General features: G+C 55.4%; 1 protein-coding gene across 10 annotated transcripts; it reads right to left on the bottom strand.

The window, feature by feature from the left end:
* Positions 1–416: 416 nt before the first annotated feature.
* Positions 417–15,579, bottom strand: TCP10L (t-complex 10 like). Of its 10 annotated transcripts, XM_085015615.1 has the most exons (10): positions 14,702–14,933; positions 14,301–14,421; positions 10,624–10,833; positions 7,645–7,800; positions 7,115–7,193; positions 5,581–5,681; positions 4,648–4,749; positions 2,832–2,990; positions 1,054–1,086; positions 417–745 (listed from the first exon to the last, which is right to left on the bottom strand). In XM_085015615.1, exons 2-10 carry the CDS (start codon positions 14,418–14,420, stop codon positions 662–664), a joined length of 1,044 nt encoding a protein of 347 aa, XP_084871741.1. In that variant the 5' UTR covers position 14,421; positions 14,702–14,933; the 3' UTR covers positions 417–661. The 10 variants fall into 10 exon arrangements, with proteins under 10 accessions (XP_084871741.1, XP_084871757.1, XP_084871762.1 ...); XM_085015631.1 differs by lacking the exons at positions 2,832–2,990; positions 14,702–14,933 and adding an exon at positions 15,469–15,579; XM_085015636.1 differs by lacking the exons at positions 2,832–2,990; positions 14,702–14,933 and adding an exon at positions 15,469–15,568 and having other exon boundaries at positions 417–568.
* Between the last annotated feature and the right edge of the window lie 209 nt (positions 15,580–15,788).

Consider the following 15,788-nt stretch of genomic DNA (forward strand, 5'->3'; position numbering starts at 1 on the left):
ACCTGGTCACCCACGCCTCCAAGATGATGGCACTGGGATTCTGGACAGTCAGGGAGACCCAGGCGTGGCCTCAGCCCTTTACTGGGACAGTCTCCGAGACCAAAGCCTACCCGGCTCGGCAGCCCTAGGGGTCTGCAGCCTATCTAGACCCCACTGTGTCATGATGGGCGTGGTACCCAGAGCCCCGCCACCGTAGACCTCAAGATTAGAGGGAACACGTGCCCGCGGGGCTCTGCTCTTGAACCAGTTGCCTGGTGGTGATGTTTGCAATTGTTGTGACTCCTTTGGTTTCTGATCAGGTGGAGAAGGACGAGGAGGAGCGAGCAGGTGCTGAGGTGCTTGTCGGGGAGGGGAGATGACCCCCGGGCCTGGGAGCCTGGACCGAGAAGCGGGGACCGGGAATAAACACAGCAGGATACAGACACGACAACCTGTTTAATGTGCGTTTGTTTCCAAGGGAGAACCGGGAAGGAAGGATTTCACTCTACCCCGAGCTCTGCGGGTCGGGCCCGGCCGCGGGGGGCAGCTCGTCTGCCGTGGCGACGGCGTCTCCGGTCGGGAAAAGAGGCTGAGAGAACCACAGGTGGAGAGCGAATTTCAGTCATGTCCAAGGACTCGGGAAACTGCTGCAGAGGTTTCAGGGACTGGCCTGCTCTCTTGCCTACGTGGTTCTCACGGGGACCATTCGTCCCCCCGTCGGGGGCAGCAGACACTGCTCATTTGTCCAGCATTGCGGTGATTTTCCCTGGGGACCAGAGGGACCGCCTGTCCTGGGGAGGGACCCTCTCCCCCCCCCCGCAGTGACTCCCCTGGGACCCCAGCAGATCCCGACCCAGAACACTGCCCTCCCAGGACGGCCTGGGACCCCGCTCTCCCCAGCCGCTCGTCTCCCTTGTCCTCTTCATCACGTCTAGCCTCTGCCTCGCTGCACCCTCCTGAGTCTGGCTGACAGACAGCTGTTTGCTAGGCCAGCATCAGGGGACTCAGGGCGCGGCGCTTAAAGGGTGGAGATCAGTATCACATCTTTGTGGCAGAGGAAAAGGCCTCACTCACATAGGCTGGTCTAGACGCTCCTCTCTGCACCGCCTTGCAGAAAAAGAAAAAGAAGAAGGGGGGGGAGGGGCCTGCTGGTTAGCTCCGACCAATGAAAAGACACGCGGTGACAGCATGCCGGGGTTCTGACCCACCTCCCAGGACAGGTCGAGGCTTTAGCTGGAGTAAAACTACAGAGCCATAGGTAAGCAGATCCGGCCAGTTAAAACCAAGAAAACCCAAAGAAAACCCAAACATGGTCTCTGCATCCTTCCAAACTCCCAGGACCCTGTGCCCCCGCCCCCTCACCATTTTCACCCCAAAGCTTAGCGAAAAGCAATGAAGTGGATTTTTTTGAAGAATTCTCTTCAAAGAAATGTTAAGGGTACAGTTTGGCGATGCTTTCGTGCTGAAAACGGTCATCGGTCTGCTGCAAACCTGTTCCTATCACCAGGTCTCATTTACCATGATTATTTGTAAATTACCCAAGATTCTGATTTAGAACCAAGTTCAATCCTCAATTATCTAGATAATTGCCTTTCTGCAGGAGACCTTCCTCTAAAAACTCCAAATTCTGCTGAACCTTCTCCCCCCAAATATGACACCTCAACATAATCCAGACCCTCACTGTCGCCTTGGGGTCACGAGCATCTCATGGGCCCACATCACGTGACCTCTGCCCACTGTGATTTGACTGCTCATCTCCATACCCACGTCACCTGCCTCCACCGGTTATAACCAGAGTCAACAGATGCCAGTCACCGGGTACTCAATATGTGCCCAGCGATACCTCTGTGGTATAAACTTGGTCCTTATAATGACTTGCAATATGGGTTTTCCCAGCCCCAACACTGTTGCCAACGTGGGCCTGAAGTTCTTTGCTGTGTGAGTTTTAGGGGGGCGGGGGACATCCTATGTCCTGCGGGACGTCGACAGTACCCCCAGCCTCCACACATTAGATGCCATTAACACCCCCACACTCTAGCGCTGACAGCCAAGATGTCCACAGACTTGCAAACGTTCCTGCGGGCAGCTGAGAACCACTGACCTATAAAAGAGGTATTTCCTGATTTTCAGATGCAGCAACTGAAGGTTGATGAGATCTGTTAATTTGCTCGTGTTTGATACATGTGGTCACTGATGGGAATTTCGCTCCAGGTCCCTGTGGCTCCAAGGCCTGTGTTTCACCCAGCACCCAGCACTCAGCACCCAGCACCCAGCACCCAGCTCCCAGCACCCAGCACCAAGTGGGCAGCTCCGGGGAGACCAGCTCCTTCTCCCACCAGACGGCGCAAAAGCCATTCAACTGAAGAAAGGAGAAACTGTCTCCTGGACCTGGCCTCCAGTGGGTACTAGGCTTAAGTTCCTGACTCTCCGCCTAAGCTTCTTGCAATACTAACGCTTCTTCTAGAATCAGTGACACTTTTTTCTAAGTGTTTCCTATTGAGTGGGCGTTAGTGATGCTCCGTGTCCTTGACCTTCAGAACCATCCTTCGGATTAACCTCATTTTCCCGAGGCTTAGAGCAGCTTGGGGAGCCTGGCCAGTCGCTGCACGGCTCAGTGAGGATTCACAGGCAGGAGGCCGCTGCCCTGGAAATCCGAGGTTCTGGTTGATGTAGCGTCTCACCTGCCCAAGGCCATCGGTCCCAGCACAGCCCACCTGCCCAACGCCTGGCTCCTGCCCAGTGCCCATCCTCCTTCCTGAGCCCTCAGAGTTGAAGGTGCGGAGGAGCAGAAATCTCCCCAGTGATTGGTTCGGGTTGGATGTTTTAAAGGTGAAGGCGTGGGTCGTACACACCAGCCTCTGGTCTGGCCGGATCTTCGTCATGTCCCCATTAACCAGTCCTGGGAAGGTGGCCTTTTCAGCACGCGTGTGCCTCTCGGTGCCTTTTGCCAAGGTGTCCACTTTACAGCCGTCACCAAGTGCCTGTCCCGCCTTTAGGGAAACACGGGAGTCCTGAAACGAAAATTGACTTACGGCGGGACGACTTCGGCGTCATGACTCTTCCTCCTATTCAGGCCTATTCAAAGCCTATTGTCTGCAGGGCACCAAGTGTAATATTTCCATGAAGAAATCTCACTAAACCCATCAGCTCCAAGTCCCTGCCCTGAATTTGGTTATGAATAATGAAGGGAGGAGTTCCCGTCGTGGCACAGCAGAAACAAATCCGACTAGGAACCATGAGGTGGCGGGTTCGATCCCTGGCCTTGCTCAGTGGGTTAAGGATCCGGTGTTGCCGTGAGCTGTGGTGTAGCTTGCAGATGCGGCTCGGATCTGGCGTTGCTGTGGCTCTGGCGTAGGCCGGTGGCTACGGATCCTATTAGACCCCTAGCCTGGGAACCTCCATATGCCATGGGTGAGGCCCTAAAAAAGACGAAAAGGCCAAAAAAAAAAAAAAAAAAGAATAATGAAGGGTATGATTCACCCTACAAATATGTTTTTTTCTTCAGGACGTTTTATGCAAATTTTTCTAGATTATCAAATTAATAGCTACCAGTCCAGATAATTCCTGGTCACTGAATTTGGTGAATTTGGAAATCCTGGGCGATATAAATTGCAGTAATTACTATGCAAAAATTTCCCTTTACACATTTTTCTTCCCTTTCTATTCCGTCCTTTTGGCCTATACACTGCTCCATTCTATATGGAATATTTATTGAGTTCAATGAACAATTGGCCAATATTATGTAACTTTGTATCCATAATGCTGAGCTAGGAATTTAGAAAAGAATATGCATGCCTTCTCCCTGAAGATGTTATTCATGTAGAAATGGACAGAATGGAACAAAAACACTGACAGGAAGAATATCAAGGTTTCAGGGGTTAATATTCGTGTGTGTGAAAATTCCAGATGATGGGGCTTCCGGCCTCTGAGGTGTCCTAGGACTGAGTGAATGAGTCCTCCGTGCACTCATGATATCAATATTTAAGAGCTATCGTTTACTTATAGACCCACCTGCTGAGGTGGTAAGATAAGGCATTTAAATTACACAGGCTTCCTTTTCCCCGAAAAACCTATATGATGACTAGGTGTCAGGAAAAACATCATTAATCTTCATTACGTGAACTCAAGCTGTTACTGCAGGCAGCATCCCCTGTTGTTCATTTAAGCAAACGCTTTTTCTGTTTATAGGAGCGCAGGTCTTCCTCTCTTTAGGGCAGAGATACCTCGAAACCAGGGGAAGACTCAGCCTCTAACAGGCCAATGAAAGCGGCTCCAAGCGCTTGCACCGCCCAGCTGAACGAGGAGCTGTGATCCCTGCTCTGGGCGCACAGGCTCCTGGCAGCTTGAAGAGGCTGGTTGCTGCAACTCTGGCTTGTTCCCTCTCTGCCCCCGTCTTGAGATAACGCCACCGTGGATGTGACCTTCAGGAAGCTACCTGGGGAGTTAAAAAGCAGAGCCTGGGAGAGACTCCCACAATAAGCGGCAATTTATGTTTCATTTTTTCAACTCCTGGAAAGTGCGTGGCTTGATTTGCTAGAAACAAACTGTCAGCTGATGACGATGCCAGAACTGATGACTGCCCGCCTCTGGCTCGGAGCCCCTGGCCGGTGCAGCCGGCAAGGTCACAGGAATGCAGCTGGGGAGGGTGGGCCGAGCCCGTCCACCTACCTTGTCGTCGGGGTGCTGGACTTCCTCCCCTTCCTCCTGTTGTCTCTGGGCGCCCTGGTGCTGGGCTGTTTTGGGGGGAGACTCTGGTTCTGTAGGAAGATTCTGCAGAAAGAGAGTCATCAGCGCCTGAGGTCTCCATGGAAACCACGGTTAGGACCCCCGCCCCCCGCCCCATGTCTTGAGGGGTCATCCAGGTGGCTGCCCCAAGGCCGTGGGCCACCTTCTGTGTTTACACGAAGGTGCGTGTTCCCAGGGTCCCAGTTTGCATGACCCGGGCCGGGATGCCCCAGTGACAGCCAAGCCTGAACCAAATAACCGCGGATGGAGAAATCGCCACCCACCCAGGCCGGTGGGGTTGCTTTCTGTGGTGCTGAGGCGAGCCCACAAGTTAGAGCCCAAATCAAAGGGAACCCAGGGGAAATGCTGCCACCGCGCTCTGGTGTCGGGAAGGGCTGAACGGAGGGCGGGCTGCTCCGGGAGGACGGAGGGGCCCTGGGGCCCGCACAGCCGCGGACTCTCCCACCGTAAACACGTTTAAGCCCTCATGTCCCGCCATGGGCAAAACTGGTTCATGTAACTGACATCTGTCATTAAATACGGCGGGGAAGAAGCAGTCTACTAGCTACAGCTTAGACGTCAACTTGCCTATGTATGTGCCTTTGCTTCTGCTAGTTTTGATTAAAAACTATAAATAAAAATAATATAAAACTGATTATAGTGATGATTATACATTAATCAAGTGATACAAAAGTATCAATATTATTTTGCCGGTGTGCTTAGCACAGCCAACTAAAAGCTAGGGAAAAAAAAAAATCTACTAATCTCCCCCCAGGAGGTAAGGGGGCATCTGGAATCACTGTTTTCTGTTCTCTCCACGAAGACGGAGGGGCGGCCCTCTCACTGCTGGGTGCTGGGCCCCCTCACCCCACCCACCTGTGGCTCCTCGATGTCCGGGGAGGAACACGTGGACTCAGCCCTCGGAGCCTGGGTAGGGGGGCTGCCTGCAGGGCCCTCAGGGGGCGATGGGTGGGTGTCTGCAAAGCGAGGAGGCGAGGTTGAAAGGACAGTGCAACACGGTCTGAAACCTCACCCTCCTCCTGGAGTTTCTAAGTCCCACTTAAACCGCATGGGAACAGGTGTTCTTCCCATCACGACGTCACTGTACAAACATGGGGTCAGTTATACAAACACAGGTCAGTCGACAACGTGGGACGTTCGACCACGTCAGAAACATGAATTATGTGAAGAATATATTCAAGAAATATCTGGGGGACATCACTCTTTTTCAAGTATTAAGACGGTTTGGGTGATGAGACCTTTAAGCTGCTTGTGGCCCAGCAGGGAGACGGGCACGAGAGAGAGAAGTGCAGGGTTTGTGAGGCAGAGGGGGCGGTGGGGGGGTGGCCGCCACCTCATCCCAGAGTCAGGGAAGGCCTCAGCCAGGAGGTAGCACCCATCAGTGGGACAGTCCCCAGGCTGGGCCGAGGGAGGAGGCGGACGATTCTGAGGTCAGTAGCAGAAAGCTCAGGGCACCGCTGGGTAAACAGGTTGGTGGAGGCCTGAGTGGGGCCAGCAGGAGAGCAAGGTGGCAGGCGAATGAACACAGGGTTCTCAGCGGTGAGAGCCCGCGGGCCACTGACCCTGGAGGAGGTGAAGAGCCAGCCTGGAGGAGGGAGATGGTCAGGCAGACCCAGAGAAAGGCCAGCAGAGGCCTGGGAGGGTGGGAGCCACCAGGCAGGCGGATGGGGTGGCCCCACCCATGGGGTGGAGGGAGGGGGTAGATCTGAACTGCCGCCAATGATGCAGGAGATTCTGGGGAGGCACGAGGTTCTGGGGATGCAGAAGGTTCTGAGGATGCAGGAGATTCTGGGGATGCAGCAGGTTCTGAGGATGCAGGAGGTTCTGAGGATGCAGGGGACCAGCCAGTAGGAGTGCAGGTCCCAGGAAGACAGGAGACGCCACTTCATCCTGTTGGGTTTGCTCTGCACACAGTCCGCACCCGCGGGGCCCCGGCCACAATAGAGGCCCCGGCATTCAGGGTGGCAGGTCCAGAGGAGCCCCAAAGGTCTGACAGCAACTTGAGGAAGGGGCTTCTTCCCCGACCAGTGCCGCCAGTGTCCGCTGGTGCTCTTTGGTCCTGCTGTGGGACCCCTGAGGCAGAGGCCCTGCACAGCTGTGCTGACAGCCCTGAGCTCAGAAACAGGGTGGGGACAGGCCAGGGATGTCCCACCAGGGTGGCAGCATGCTGGCCCCCAGAATCAGCTCTGGGTGTGCGGGGAGGGGGTCGGAAGTGCCGGCAGGACAGACAGAGGGGACCCAGGGAGGGGGTCAGACAAGAGGGTGAGAGGCGAGGCCATTCCTGAACCACGTGCACTCGCCCCAGAAAGATCCAGGCGAAGCCTTGGGGACGATAAAGCCCAGGCCTCAGAGAGAGAGCCAACAGGACGGGTCCCTGCAGGACGCTCACCCGCGTGGTCAGCAGCTGGCGGGTCCTCAAGGGCGATGACACAAGCTGCTGGCACCGGGGACTCCCCGCAGCTCCATTTCTGCAGACACATCGGGAAGACTGGAGTGGCGCCTGCGGCAATGACAGTCACCACACCAGCAGGGTCCCTTCGGCTGCTAGGCCTCGGGACCGAAAACCACATGTCCCAGCAAGCCACTTGAGCTGCCAACCCTGCCCCACGTCCAGGACACAGGCGGCCAACAGCCCTGCTCTCAGCACCGCCGGGCAGGCCGGCTCCCAAACGCAGAGATACGCAGAGATACGCAGAGGCCGGCGGAGCGAATGATGAGCCATTCCTCTGCTTTTTTGGCATTAATGACAAAGCTGAAGAAATTCACTGTTTTTAATCTCTGGGAATATAATTCTTCCAAACAAATTGAAACTATGTAGATTAATAAATTGTGCGTTCTTATTAGGCTAAGTGGAACTGTGCCTAAGCCTAGGTCTGAAACAGAAGCAGAGTTTCAATTAGTAGTGTTTTCAAAGGTTACCTTTTCGTCCTCACATGAGGTTGGATTGTCTTCACGGGGCGTTTCCCTCCCGGGAGGCTTTGCGCTTCTGCCTTGCTTCCTGGAAAGGGTTTTGTCTCCACCGTCACATGATACCGTTTCCGCAGAGTGGATTCTTTCCATCTCTACACACATGGGCTGAAAAGGAATGTGGGGGTGCTTCTGCATTTACACACTCATGATCCAAAAGCACCAGCAAAGAGCCCGCACTGGCCATCCTGGCAGCTAGGCTGTCATACCCCGCGTTTGGCCCTGCAAAGCAGGACCTGTGGTGTAGCCCGCTTCCCATTTTAGAGCATGAGCTCACGGGATTGAGGGAAGGTGGGATTAACCCTGCAAAAGAGGTTTTGCCTTCACAGCAAACTTCGTCAAGCAAAATTGAATTTAAAAATATATAGCAGAATTTTTTTCTGCCCTTTGTGTTACTCAGAACTTGATGGCTTTCAGGGGGCGGCTATATGCCGGTTACTCATTCACTCACACACAAATTCAGCAGTTTCGTTGCAGGCACCTAGTGAGTTAATTCAGTTCAGGGCAGGAATGTGGGGGAAGCCTGCCTCCCTTAGCAAACCGGGGCGTCCACGCAGTCACGCGGGCCTCAGACGCCGTCTATCCCAACGTTGCAAAAGAGATCCCTTCCCTACTGGTAAGAAACGCTTGAGTTTGGAGAGTCCAGACCCTCCTTCAAGGAGGAAAACGTTTCCTGTTCAGCAGTGACCTTGGGGCAGGAGGCCAGGACCCTCAGTCACCCTCAGGAGCTGGGGTCTTCTCCATGCAAGGCAACCCTGTGTCCACCCGGCTTCCACCTAGCCGGGGGTGATGAAGGCGCTGCTACGGGGGGCTGACTTTAACAGTGACGCTGCAGGACAGACGGAGCAACATTCCGCAGGAAGTCCCCAGACCAGCTGCGGGACAGCCCTGGAGAGTGAGGACAGGATGGCTCAGGGCCACTGAGATGGGCCCAGGGACATGAAAAATGTGGCACCTAAGACACACCCCCCCTCAGGCCACATTCATAGACATAAGCCCGGGGCTGCCGGCCCTCCCGCCAGGAGCTCCCCTCTAGGAAGGCTTTCTGCTGGGGGGCGCCCCCGAGAGCCCCCAGGTGGACCTGGCTGTTATGGGGACACTCTGCAGGGAGGAAGTGTTTCCATGACATGCGGCTGGGACGCGTAGCGTGGGTCCCCAGCCTCTGCTTCTTTGCAGACTGTTAACCCCGAGAGCCACCTGGGCAGAAGATGGGTGTTTGGATGGCAGCCCCCCACCCCTGAAAGCGGCGCTGAGACTTCCACCAGTGTATTTCCGCATTTTTCCACTATCTGTGGGCAGGGGTGAAATTTTTCCAGAAGTAGATTCTGAAACCTAAGGTAATTTATCACAGACCAAAGTCGGGGGGGGGGTGGCCACATCCTCAGAGGTACAGTGACCTCGAGATACAGCCAAATTCTCACCCATTCAGGGTTAATTACAGTGTCCTATAGGAAAACACAGGGATATGCAGGGGGAGAGGGGGAAGGTCTGGGCAGGTTCTCGCCCCCGCGCGAGCACGCCTGTCCCAAACCCGGCACCTGTGTGCCTTGTGTAGCTCCTCTTGTGCACTGTTTCAAAATATCTTGGGAAACTCAGAGGTTTCCCCAAGGCAACAAAATAAACAATACCCAAATTTAGTGCCTTGCGTGATGTGAGAAAGGGTTAAACAAGGAAGAAAATGTGCCCGCATTTCCGGTGACTCTCACAGTTTATTGGAGACTTGAACCGCAAGATCGGTGGCTTCCCAGCTCTAAAGCAAACTCCCAGCCAGCCTGCCCTTCCCGTGCCCGGCAGTGGTTTTAGCCATTGGCCCCTCAGCCCCGAGGAGGGCAGGGCGTGGGGGGACGCTGCTCTGGGCTCTCCCCATTTCCAACGTGGCTGATCCTGTCACCGCTCTGCCATGTGCTCATGAGCGTCACTGAGTTTTGATCTTCTGTCCCTAAAGTCCTGTCTCCACACAGGTGTGCCGGTATCGGACTATATCTAAGAGTTCGGAATACACATGCGCGTGCTGTTGGCTTCAAATTGGGTGTGTCCCTTCGGGGGCAGGTCCTGTCATTGCAGATAACCCCGTGACCTTGTAACAGGCACTGAGCACAGACCGGACAGCCATTTGGAAGTCCACCGAGCACAAGAGTGAAAGCTAAGAGAGTCACCCTGTCGGGTCAGAAATACCCTAACGCCTGCAGCTGTAGGTTCAAAGGTCACACTTTCAACGCTGACAGGAAACGTCAGTACATCCTTGACCTACAAGAAGACACCTCCACTTATATCTTGAGGGTGTTTGCATGGTTTCAGGCGCCATCTGTACGTACCACGTTAGCGGTTCGAGTTGTTTAGAGGCATATGCAGGAGGCAGAAAGCAGACACAGCAGACAGGCCCTGGCCGCCTGCAGTTTCCCCAGCACTGCCGCAGCCCCCCAGCCAGATGTGGAAGCCAGATGTTAGGTACAGTCAAGCTGGTGTTTAAGGAGCTGACAGCCAGGCTGTCAGGACGCTGACTCTAACTCTGAGATGAAGCTGGGTGCTCCCTGTGCCATTGCAGGGAAGCTGGCCCGTGTACGGACGGAGCATTCCTGGGGTCCTGTGGGCCGGTCCTGGGGTCAGAGAGCGGGGCCAAGTCTAGGCTCTGGCTCACCAGCCACATGACCGTCAGTGGGGTTAGCAGTGGACCTACCTCAGGACTTATAGGAGGGACTCCACGGGGATGGGACGCACAGCCCGCCCGCGTGAACCCGGGAGGCTGCTGTCAGGTGTGCACAGGTGTATTTGCAGACCGACACACTGGCCTGCAGGGACCTGGCCTGTCCAGCACCATGACTCATTGTTTGTGGGAAATGGAGCTGATGGGCGAGTGAGCCCCCGCCTCCCGGAGGGGGTGTCACGGCTCCATCACCCACACGGCGTTTAAGCACCAGAGCCCTCTGGTACCTGAGTGTCCGACTGTCTCCGAAGGCACCCCGCCAGGGCCTTCTTGGTCTCCAGACGCCGCAGCTCAGAGGCCCTCAGCCCAGCCCGCAGCTCCTGGTTCTGCCTCGTCAGCGCATCCATCTGGGCCCGGAGTGCGCGGTGCGTGGCCGCCCAGTGGTCCTCCTGCCTCCTGAACGCCTCTCGGAGCCCTGAGACCTGCTGCTGCAGCCACTGTGCCCGAGAGAACAGAGCCCCGTCAGGAGCCTGGCCGGCACACCCCCCAGCCCACGGCTGTTGGCTCAAGGCCACCTTGGCATTTCTATTACGTCACGTCCATCAAGGAATGGTCCAGGTACCATAACGGACAAGGGCAGCTACGAATTAGCGTTCTGGGCAAAATATTACTGGGGCGGGAAGAGGCTGAGAATTCTTACACTTTTTTCCTGCTTCATCTTATCCTTAGGAGTCAATACAGCAAGGACTTAAAAGCATGAGGGTGTTTGTCGTTTGTTTGTTTTGGCCGCGGCATGTAGAAGTTCCCAGGCCAGGGATGGAACCTGCACCATAGCAGTGACCAGAGCCGCTGTGGTGACAAAGCCGGATCCTTAACCCACAGGAGAACTGAAGCATGAATTTTGAAGTGATCCAGACCTAAACGAGAGCCCTGGCTTCCCCACTTCCTTGCTGTGTGACCTCAGGTAAAGCATTTACCCTCTCTGGGCCTCAGCTTCCTCTAAAATGATGATACAAGATGACCTCAGACTGTTGTTTTGAGAATGGACACCTCCGCTGAACCTAGAGCACCGAGCGCAGTGGATGGAAAACTTGGAGCAGGTGTGAGGGATTTGGGTGATTTTCCACTGCTTCATTCCCTTACGCCCGGCTTAACGCCACCCAGCTTTTCACGCTACTATACAAGACAGACTTCAAGATTAGAAATATTAGCTGCGGAGGAGAGCAAGGGGAATGTTCTTTGATATTAGAAGTAAAATTGTTTTCCGAAAAGAAGATACTGGAATTCCCGTTATGGCTCAGAGGTAACAAACCCGACCAACACCATCCATGAGGATGCGGGTTCCATCCCTGGCCCTGTGAATAGTGGGTTAAGGATCCAGCGTTGCCGTGAGCTATGAGGTAGGTCACAGACACAGCTCGAATCCCAAGCTGCTGTGGCTGTGGTGTAGACCAGCAGCTGCAATTCAAATTTGACTCCTAGCCTGGGAATTTCTATATGCCGCAGATACAGCCCTAAAAATAGATATTAACTTGCCTACATTAGACACAATGTAGAGGAGAAACTTAGAATTAAGAAAATAAGTTTAGGAGTTCCCGTCATGGCACAGTGGTTAATGAATCTGACTAGGAACCATGAGGTTGCAGGTTCGATCCCGGGCCTTGCTCAGTGGGTTAAGGATTCAGCGTTGTGGTGAGCTGTGGTGTAGGTCACAGACGCGGCTCGGACCCCGCGTTGCTGTGGCTCTGGCGTAGGCCGGTGGCTACAGCTCCGATTAGACCTCTAGCCTGGGAACCTCCATATGCCGTGAGAGAGGCCCTAGAAAAGACAAAAAAAAAAAGAAAAAAAAGAAAAGAAAAGAGGTTTAAAAACTCTAGAACACAAGCAAAGTATTTCCTTTTATAGAGGTTATCACTGAAAAGTGATTAGCACCACATTACAAATTAATGATTAAAAGGAGAAATACAAATGGAGGAAAAATTAGTGATTTTATTATTCTCTCACTTTAGAAAGAGCAGAAAAGTCATTGCATTTCACTGAAAATTCAATTCCTCTTCTCCCCACCTGCAGAATTTATTCTAATAATACCAAATTCCTGAAGGCTGGTGCTGCAGAGCCTCGGGGGCCGGGGGCGGGGGGTGGGGGCGGAGTGTCTCTCCATCCCGGGACCAGAGCTGCTGGAAGCAGAAACTCCAGGGGATTTCAAGGGCGACTTCCCACAGGCGAGCGGCCAGGCCGGCGTGGACTCTCACATCACCTCTGCCCTTACACAAACACTAGCTTGGCCTTGCCGTGCGGTCCAGGCTGGACACCTGCTCTGCCAATGTCACCTCATGCGCCTGCACAAGCCTTGCAGGTAAGCGCTGCTCTGAACGCCAACCTGTCACCACACTGAAGGCGCAGAGCTGACAGGTTGGGGCCCTAGATTTTCACCCAGAGAGGTCAACACCAGGGCTGGCTTTTCTTCTCAATTTTTTCCCGAAGCCTTTATCACTTTCTCGTGTAGGGTCTCAGTGACTTAACTCTGTTTATTCACTTCCTCTCTGTCTGTCTTCCATCGACACCACCAGGCAAAGTCCCCAAGAAGGGGGGCTGCTGGGTCCACTGGGGCGTCCTGAGAGCCTGAAACAGCGCCTCGTGCACTGGCAGGATATCTGTCAAAATCTCAGTTCTCCTCAATTTAGCAAACTTGGGGGGACAGGCAGAGGCTGACATCGGGGTAGGGGTGGGAGGAAATCAGAGAGCCCAGGGTAGAGACATTCCAGGAGTCGAGGGGGGGCATCAGGACAGAGGGTTGCCAGGCTCAGGGGTGCAGCTTCCCCCCACCCCAGCCCCAGCCCCCACTCCCAGCCCCAGGCAGTGGTGGAGGTTACCCAACTGTTCGGTGGCCAGCAGCCCCCACCTGTCTGCAGTCTGGTTGCAGGGAGTTTTTCTCACCATGGTCGCAGTCCGCTCCCCACCCATCCTTTGTAAGCAGTCCTGGGACTGCCAGCTGGAAAGGGTTCTGGGCCGGGCCCAGGATGCTCAAACCTGGACCCTGTAGGAAGAGACCCTCGGGAAGCTCAGCTCAGCCTCCTGCACAGGGAAGTGTGTCTCTGCCCCCTTCCGTGGCCCTGGGCAGGTCAGGGAGCGAGTCCCGACTCCACCTCCTGCGTATCTGTTGATCCCCCACAGCGGTACCCCCTGCAGGACCCAGACCAGCTCTGGGGCCTCCCCCTTCCCGGGCCATGGGGCTCAGGGTGCCCCTCGCAGGCCGGGGCTGAGGCCCAGGTGATGGAGCAGGGCAGGGCCTGGCGGGATCAGTGATCTGTGGCTGAAGCCTCTGAATTCCCAGAAACGCCAGAGAAACCCGGGTGGTGTCAAGGTGCAAACTTTGTGATTGTTAGAAATCAGCTGAAGCCACGGCATTCGAAACCCCTCGTGTTTGCTTTTCCACGGGCCCCTTGCTTGGACCATGTGCTTAAGGGTCGGTGGGGTCGTGATGGAAGGTACAGCCCCGTGTTGTGTGATCACAGCCGCCAGCCAGGGGGCACGGGGGACAGGGGCCCCGCCGGGGCCGTAATAGGAGCAGAGCAGAGAGAACCCCCCCACCTCAAGGAGGCCCCTGAGGAAGCTGACGGGGCTCCGAAACTTTGATGAGACACTTTAAACCATGGAAACTTTCCAATTTTTTTAGCCAAGCTTTTTCAGTCATTGCCTTCTCTTGGATTAAGGGGGTTAAGCTGAAGTGCTAACATTTAGTGCCCTTTTGCTTCCTCTCCTCTCGCAGATCTAAGGCTGCAGAAGCAGGAGAGCCCCTTTAAAAGGAAGCAGAACATCGGTGCCCAAGGGAAGCTTTACCGAAACCGTCCCGAGAAATGAGGAAGCCGGGGAAGTCCCCTGCCATGTCCGAGGGATGCCACGGATAACGGCTGGTGACCCCAGGCCAGCACCAGCCTCCCCGCCACCCCGCGCCCCCACTCACCAGCATCTCCTCGGCCCTGCCGGCCTCCCCGGCCGCCGGCTCAGGGTCCAGCCCAGTCCTGCCATCCTCTGGGCGGCCCGTGTCCTCTGGCTCCTCGGCCCCCAGGCGCGCCCTCAACATCCTGGGGGAGAGGAAGGCCCGTCAGGCGGGGAGGGGGTGCAGGCGCCCCCACCCCCCCTGCAAGAGGCGACACCCCTTCATCCCAGTCAGTCCCACCCCCCGAGTGCTGACCAAACCGACCCACACAGGCCATCTCAGCATCAGGAAGCCACACGACAAGAAGGCCTGAACAGGACACCCGCGGCCTCCCCGTGGCCATAGAGAGAAAGCGCTGCAGTTCCTAGAAAAGCAGGCAACGCTCTGGCAGTCAGCGCGACCTTGGCTGTGACCTTGGCTCTGACCTCGGCTCTGACCTCGGCTGTGACCTCGGGTGTGGTCAGGATTGTCTCAGCGGACCCTTGTCACCTCTGGAGGCAGGACGTCCCCAGGCTCCAGACACCTTCCCGACTTCCTGCCCTCCAGCTGCGGGCTTTCAGAGAAGGACACTGGTTCGTCCCCAGCCCGTCTGTGTGTGTGGGGGGGGGGACACAGGCCAGGGGACAGCGCGTCCCCGGGGCCCAAGCTCTCCGCAACTGAAAACAGGACTCCACCCGAGAAACCAAGTTCCCTGAAAGCCTGAGGCCTCCTTCGAAACCCACTCCTCAGCCGTCCGCCCTTCCTTCCTTCTGCTTTAGGGAAGCCGGGCTTTTATCAAAATGAGGATTAAGGCTGATTCAGAAGGAAACCAGTGACCCTCCCGGGACCGAGAGCGGGGGACGGGCAGGCCTACAGGGATGCCTCCAACTCGGACGAGATGGCACCCGTGTATCAGCAGCAACGGGTTTACTCATACACCTCAAACTACATGTAATCATAAGAGCGAATGATTCAACCGCGGTGACAGAAAAATACCAACAGCAAAGGCTGATGAATTTCCTCATATCCCCATCCCTCCAGCCTCAGTCGGGTTTTACTGAACCTTGGTTGGGAAGTTGGCTTGAGCTGACCCCTCTCTAACTCTGAAAAGGAGCCTCTCTCCCATGTCTCTGAAGAAGAAATAGGCCAGTGTCCTCACTCAGCCTGGGGAAGGCCTCGTCTCTCAGCCGCCCCAGCAGACCTGCCCCCTCACCTAGCGCGAGGCGGTCACGGTCCCCGGCCAGGATCCTGTTCCTCTGGGCCATGGCCCCCTCCGACCCCTCCCCGCCCATCTCAGAAAATCAGGAAATAGCAGGTGGATTCTAAACCGACTCCCAGCCTTAAAGGGACACACGCTTTCCACACTTGCCAGCCCTCCAGCTAGTTGGGGGATTCCATAAAGTTAAAAGAGAAACAAATACTCGCAAAAGTGTGGTTTGGACACACTAAGTTCACGGTCAGCAGTGCCCACATGGAGTCGAAGGCGGCAGAGGTCCTTATCCCAGCTGACCACCCGAAATAAGTGCAATACCA

Source organism: Sus scrofa, chromosome 1, assembly GCF_054392235.1.
Source record: "Sus scrofa isolate SSC_HxYL_T2T_F1_AM1 chromosome 1, Sscrofa_HxYL_maternal_Yorkshire_Landrace_v2.0, whole genome shotgun sequence".
Lineage (NCBI taxonomy): Eukaryota > Metazoa > Chordata > Mammalia > Artiodactyla > Suidae > Sus > Sus scrofa.

Coding starts and splice junctions, on each gene's coding strand:
- TCP10L (XM_021086007.2), bottom strand. CDS start 14,420: ATGTTGAGGGCGCGCCTGGGGGCCGAGGAGCCAGAGGACACGGGCCGC. Junction 10,834..14,300: donor GCAGGGCCGAGGAGATGCTG/GTGAGTGGGGGC, acceptor TCTCGGGCACAG/TGGCTGCAGCAGCAGGTCTC. Junction 5,682..7,114: donor GCCAGCTGCTGACCACGCGG/GTGAGCGTCCTG, acceptor CTCGCTTTGCAG/ACACCCACCCATCGCCCCCT.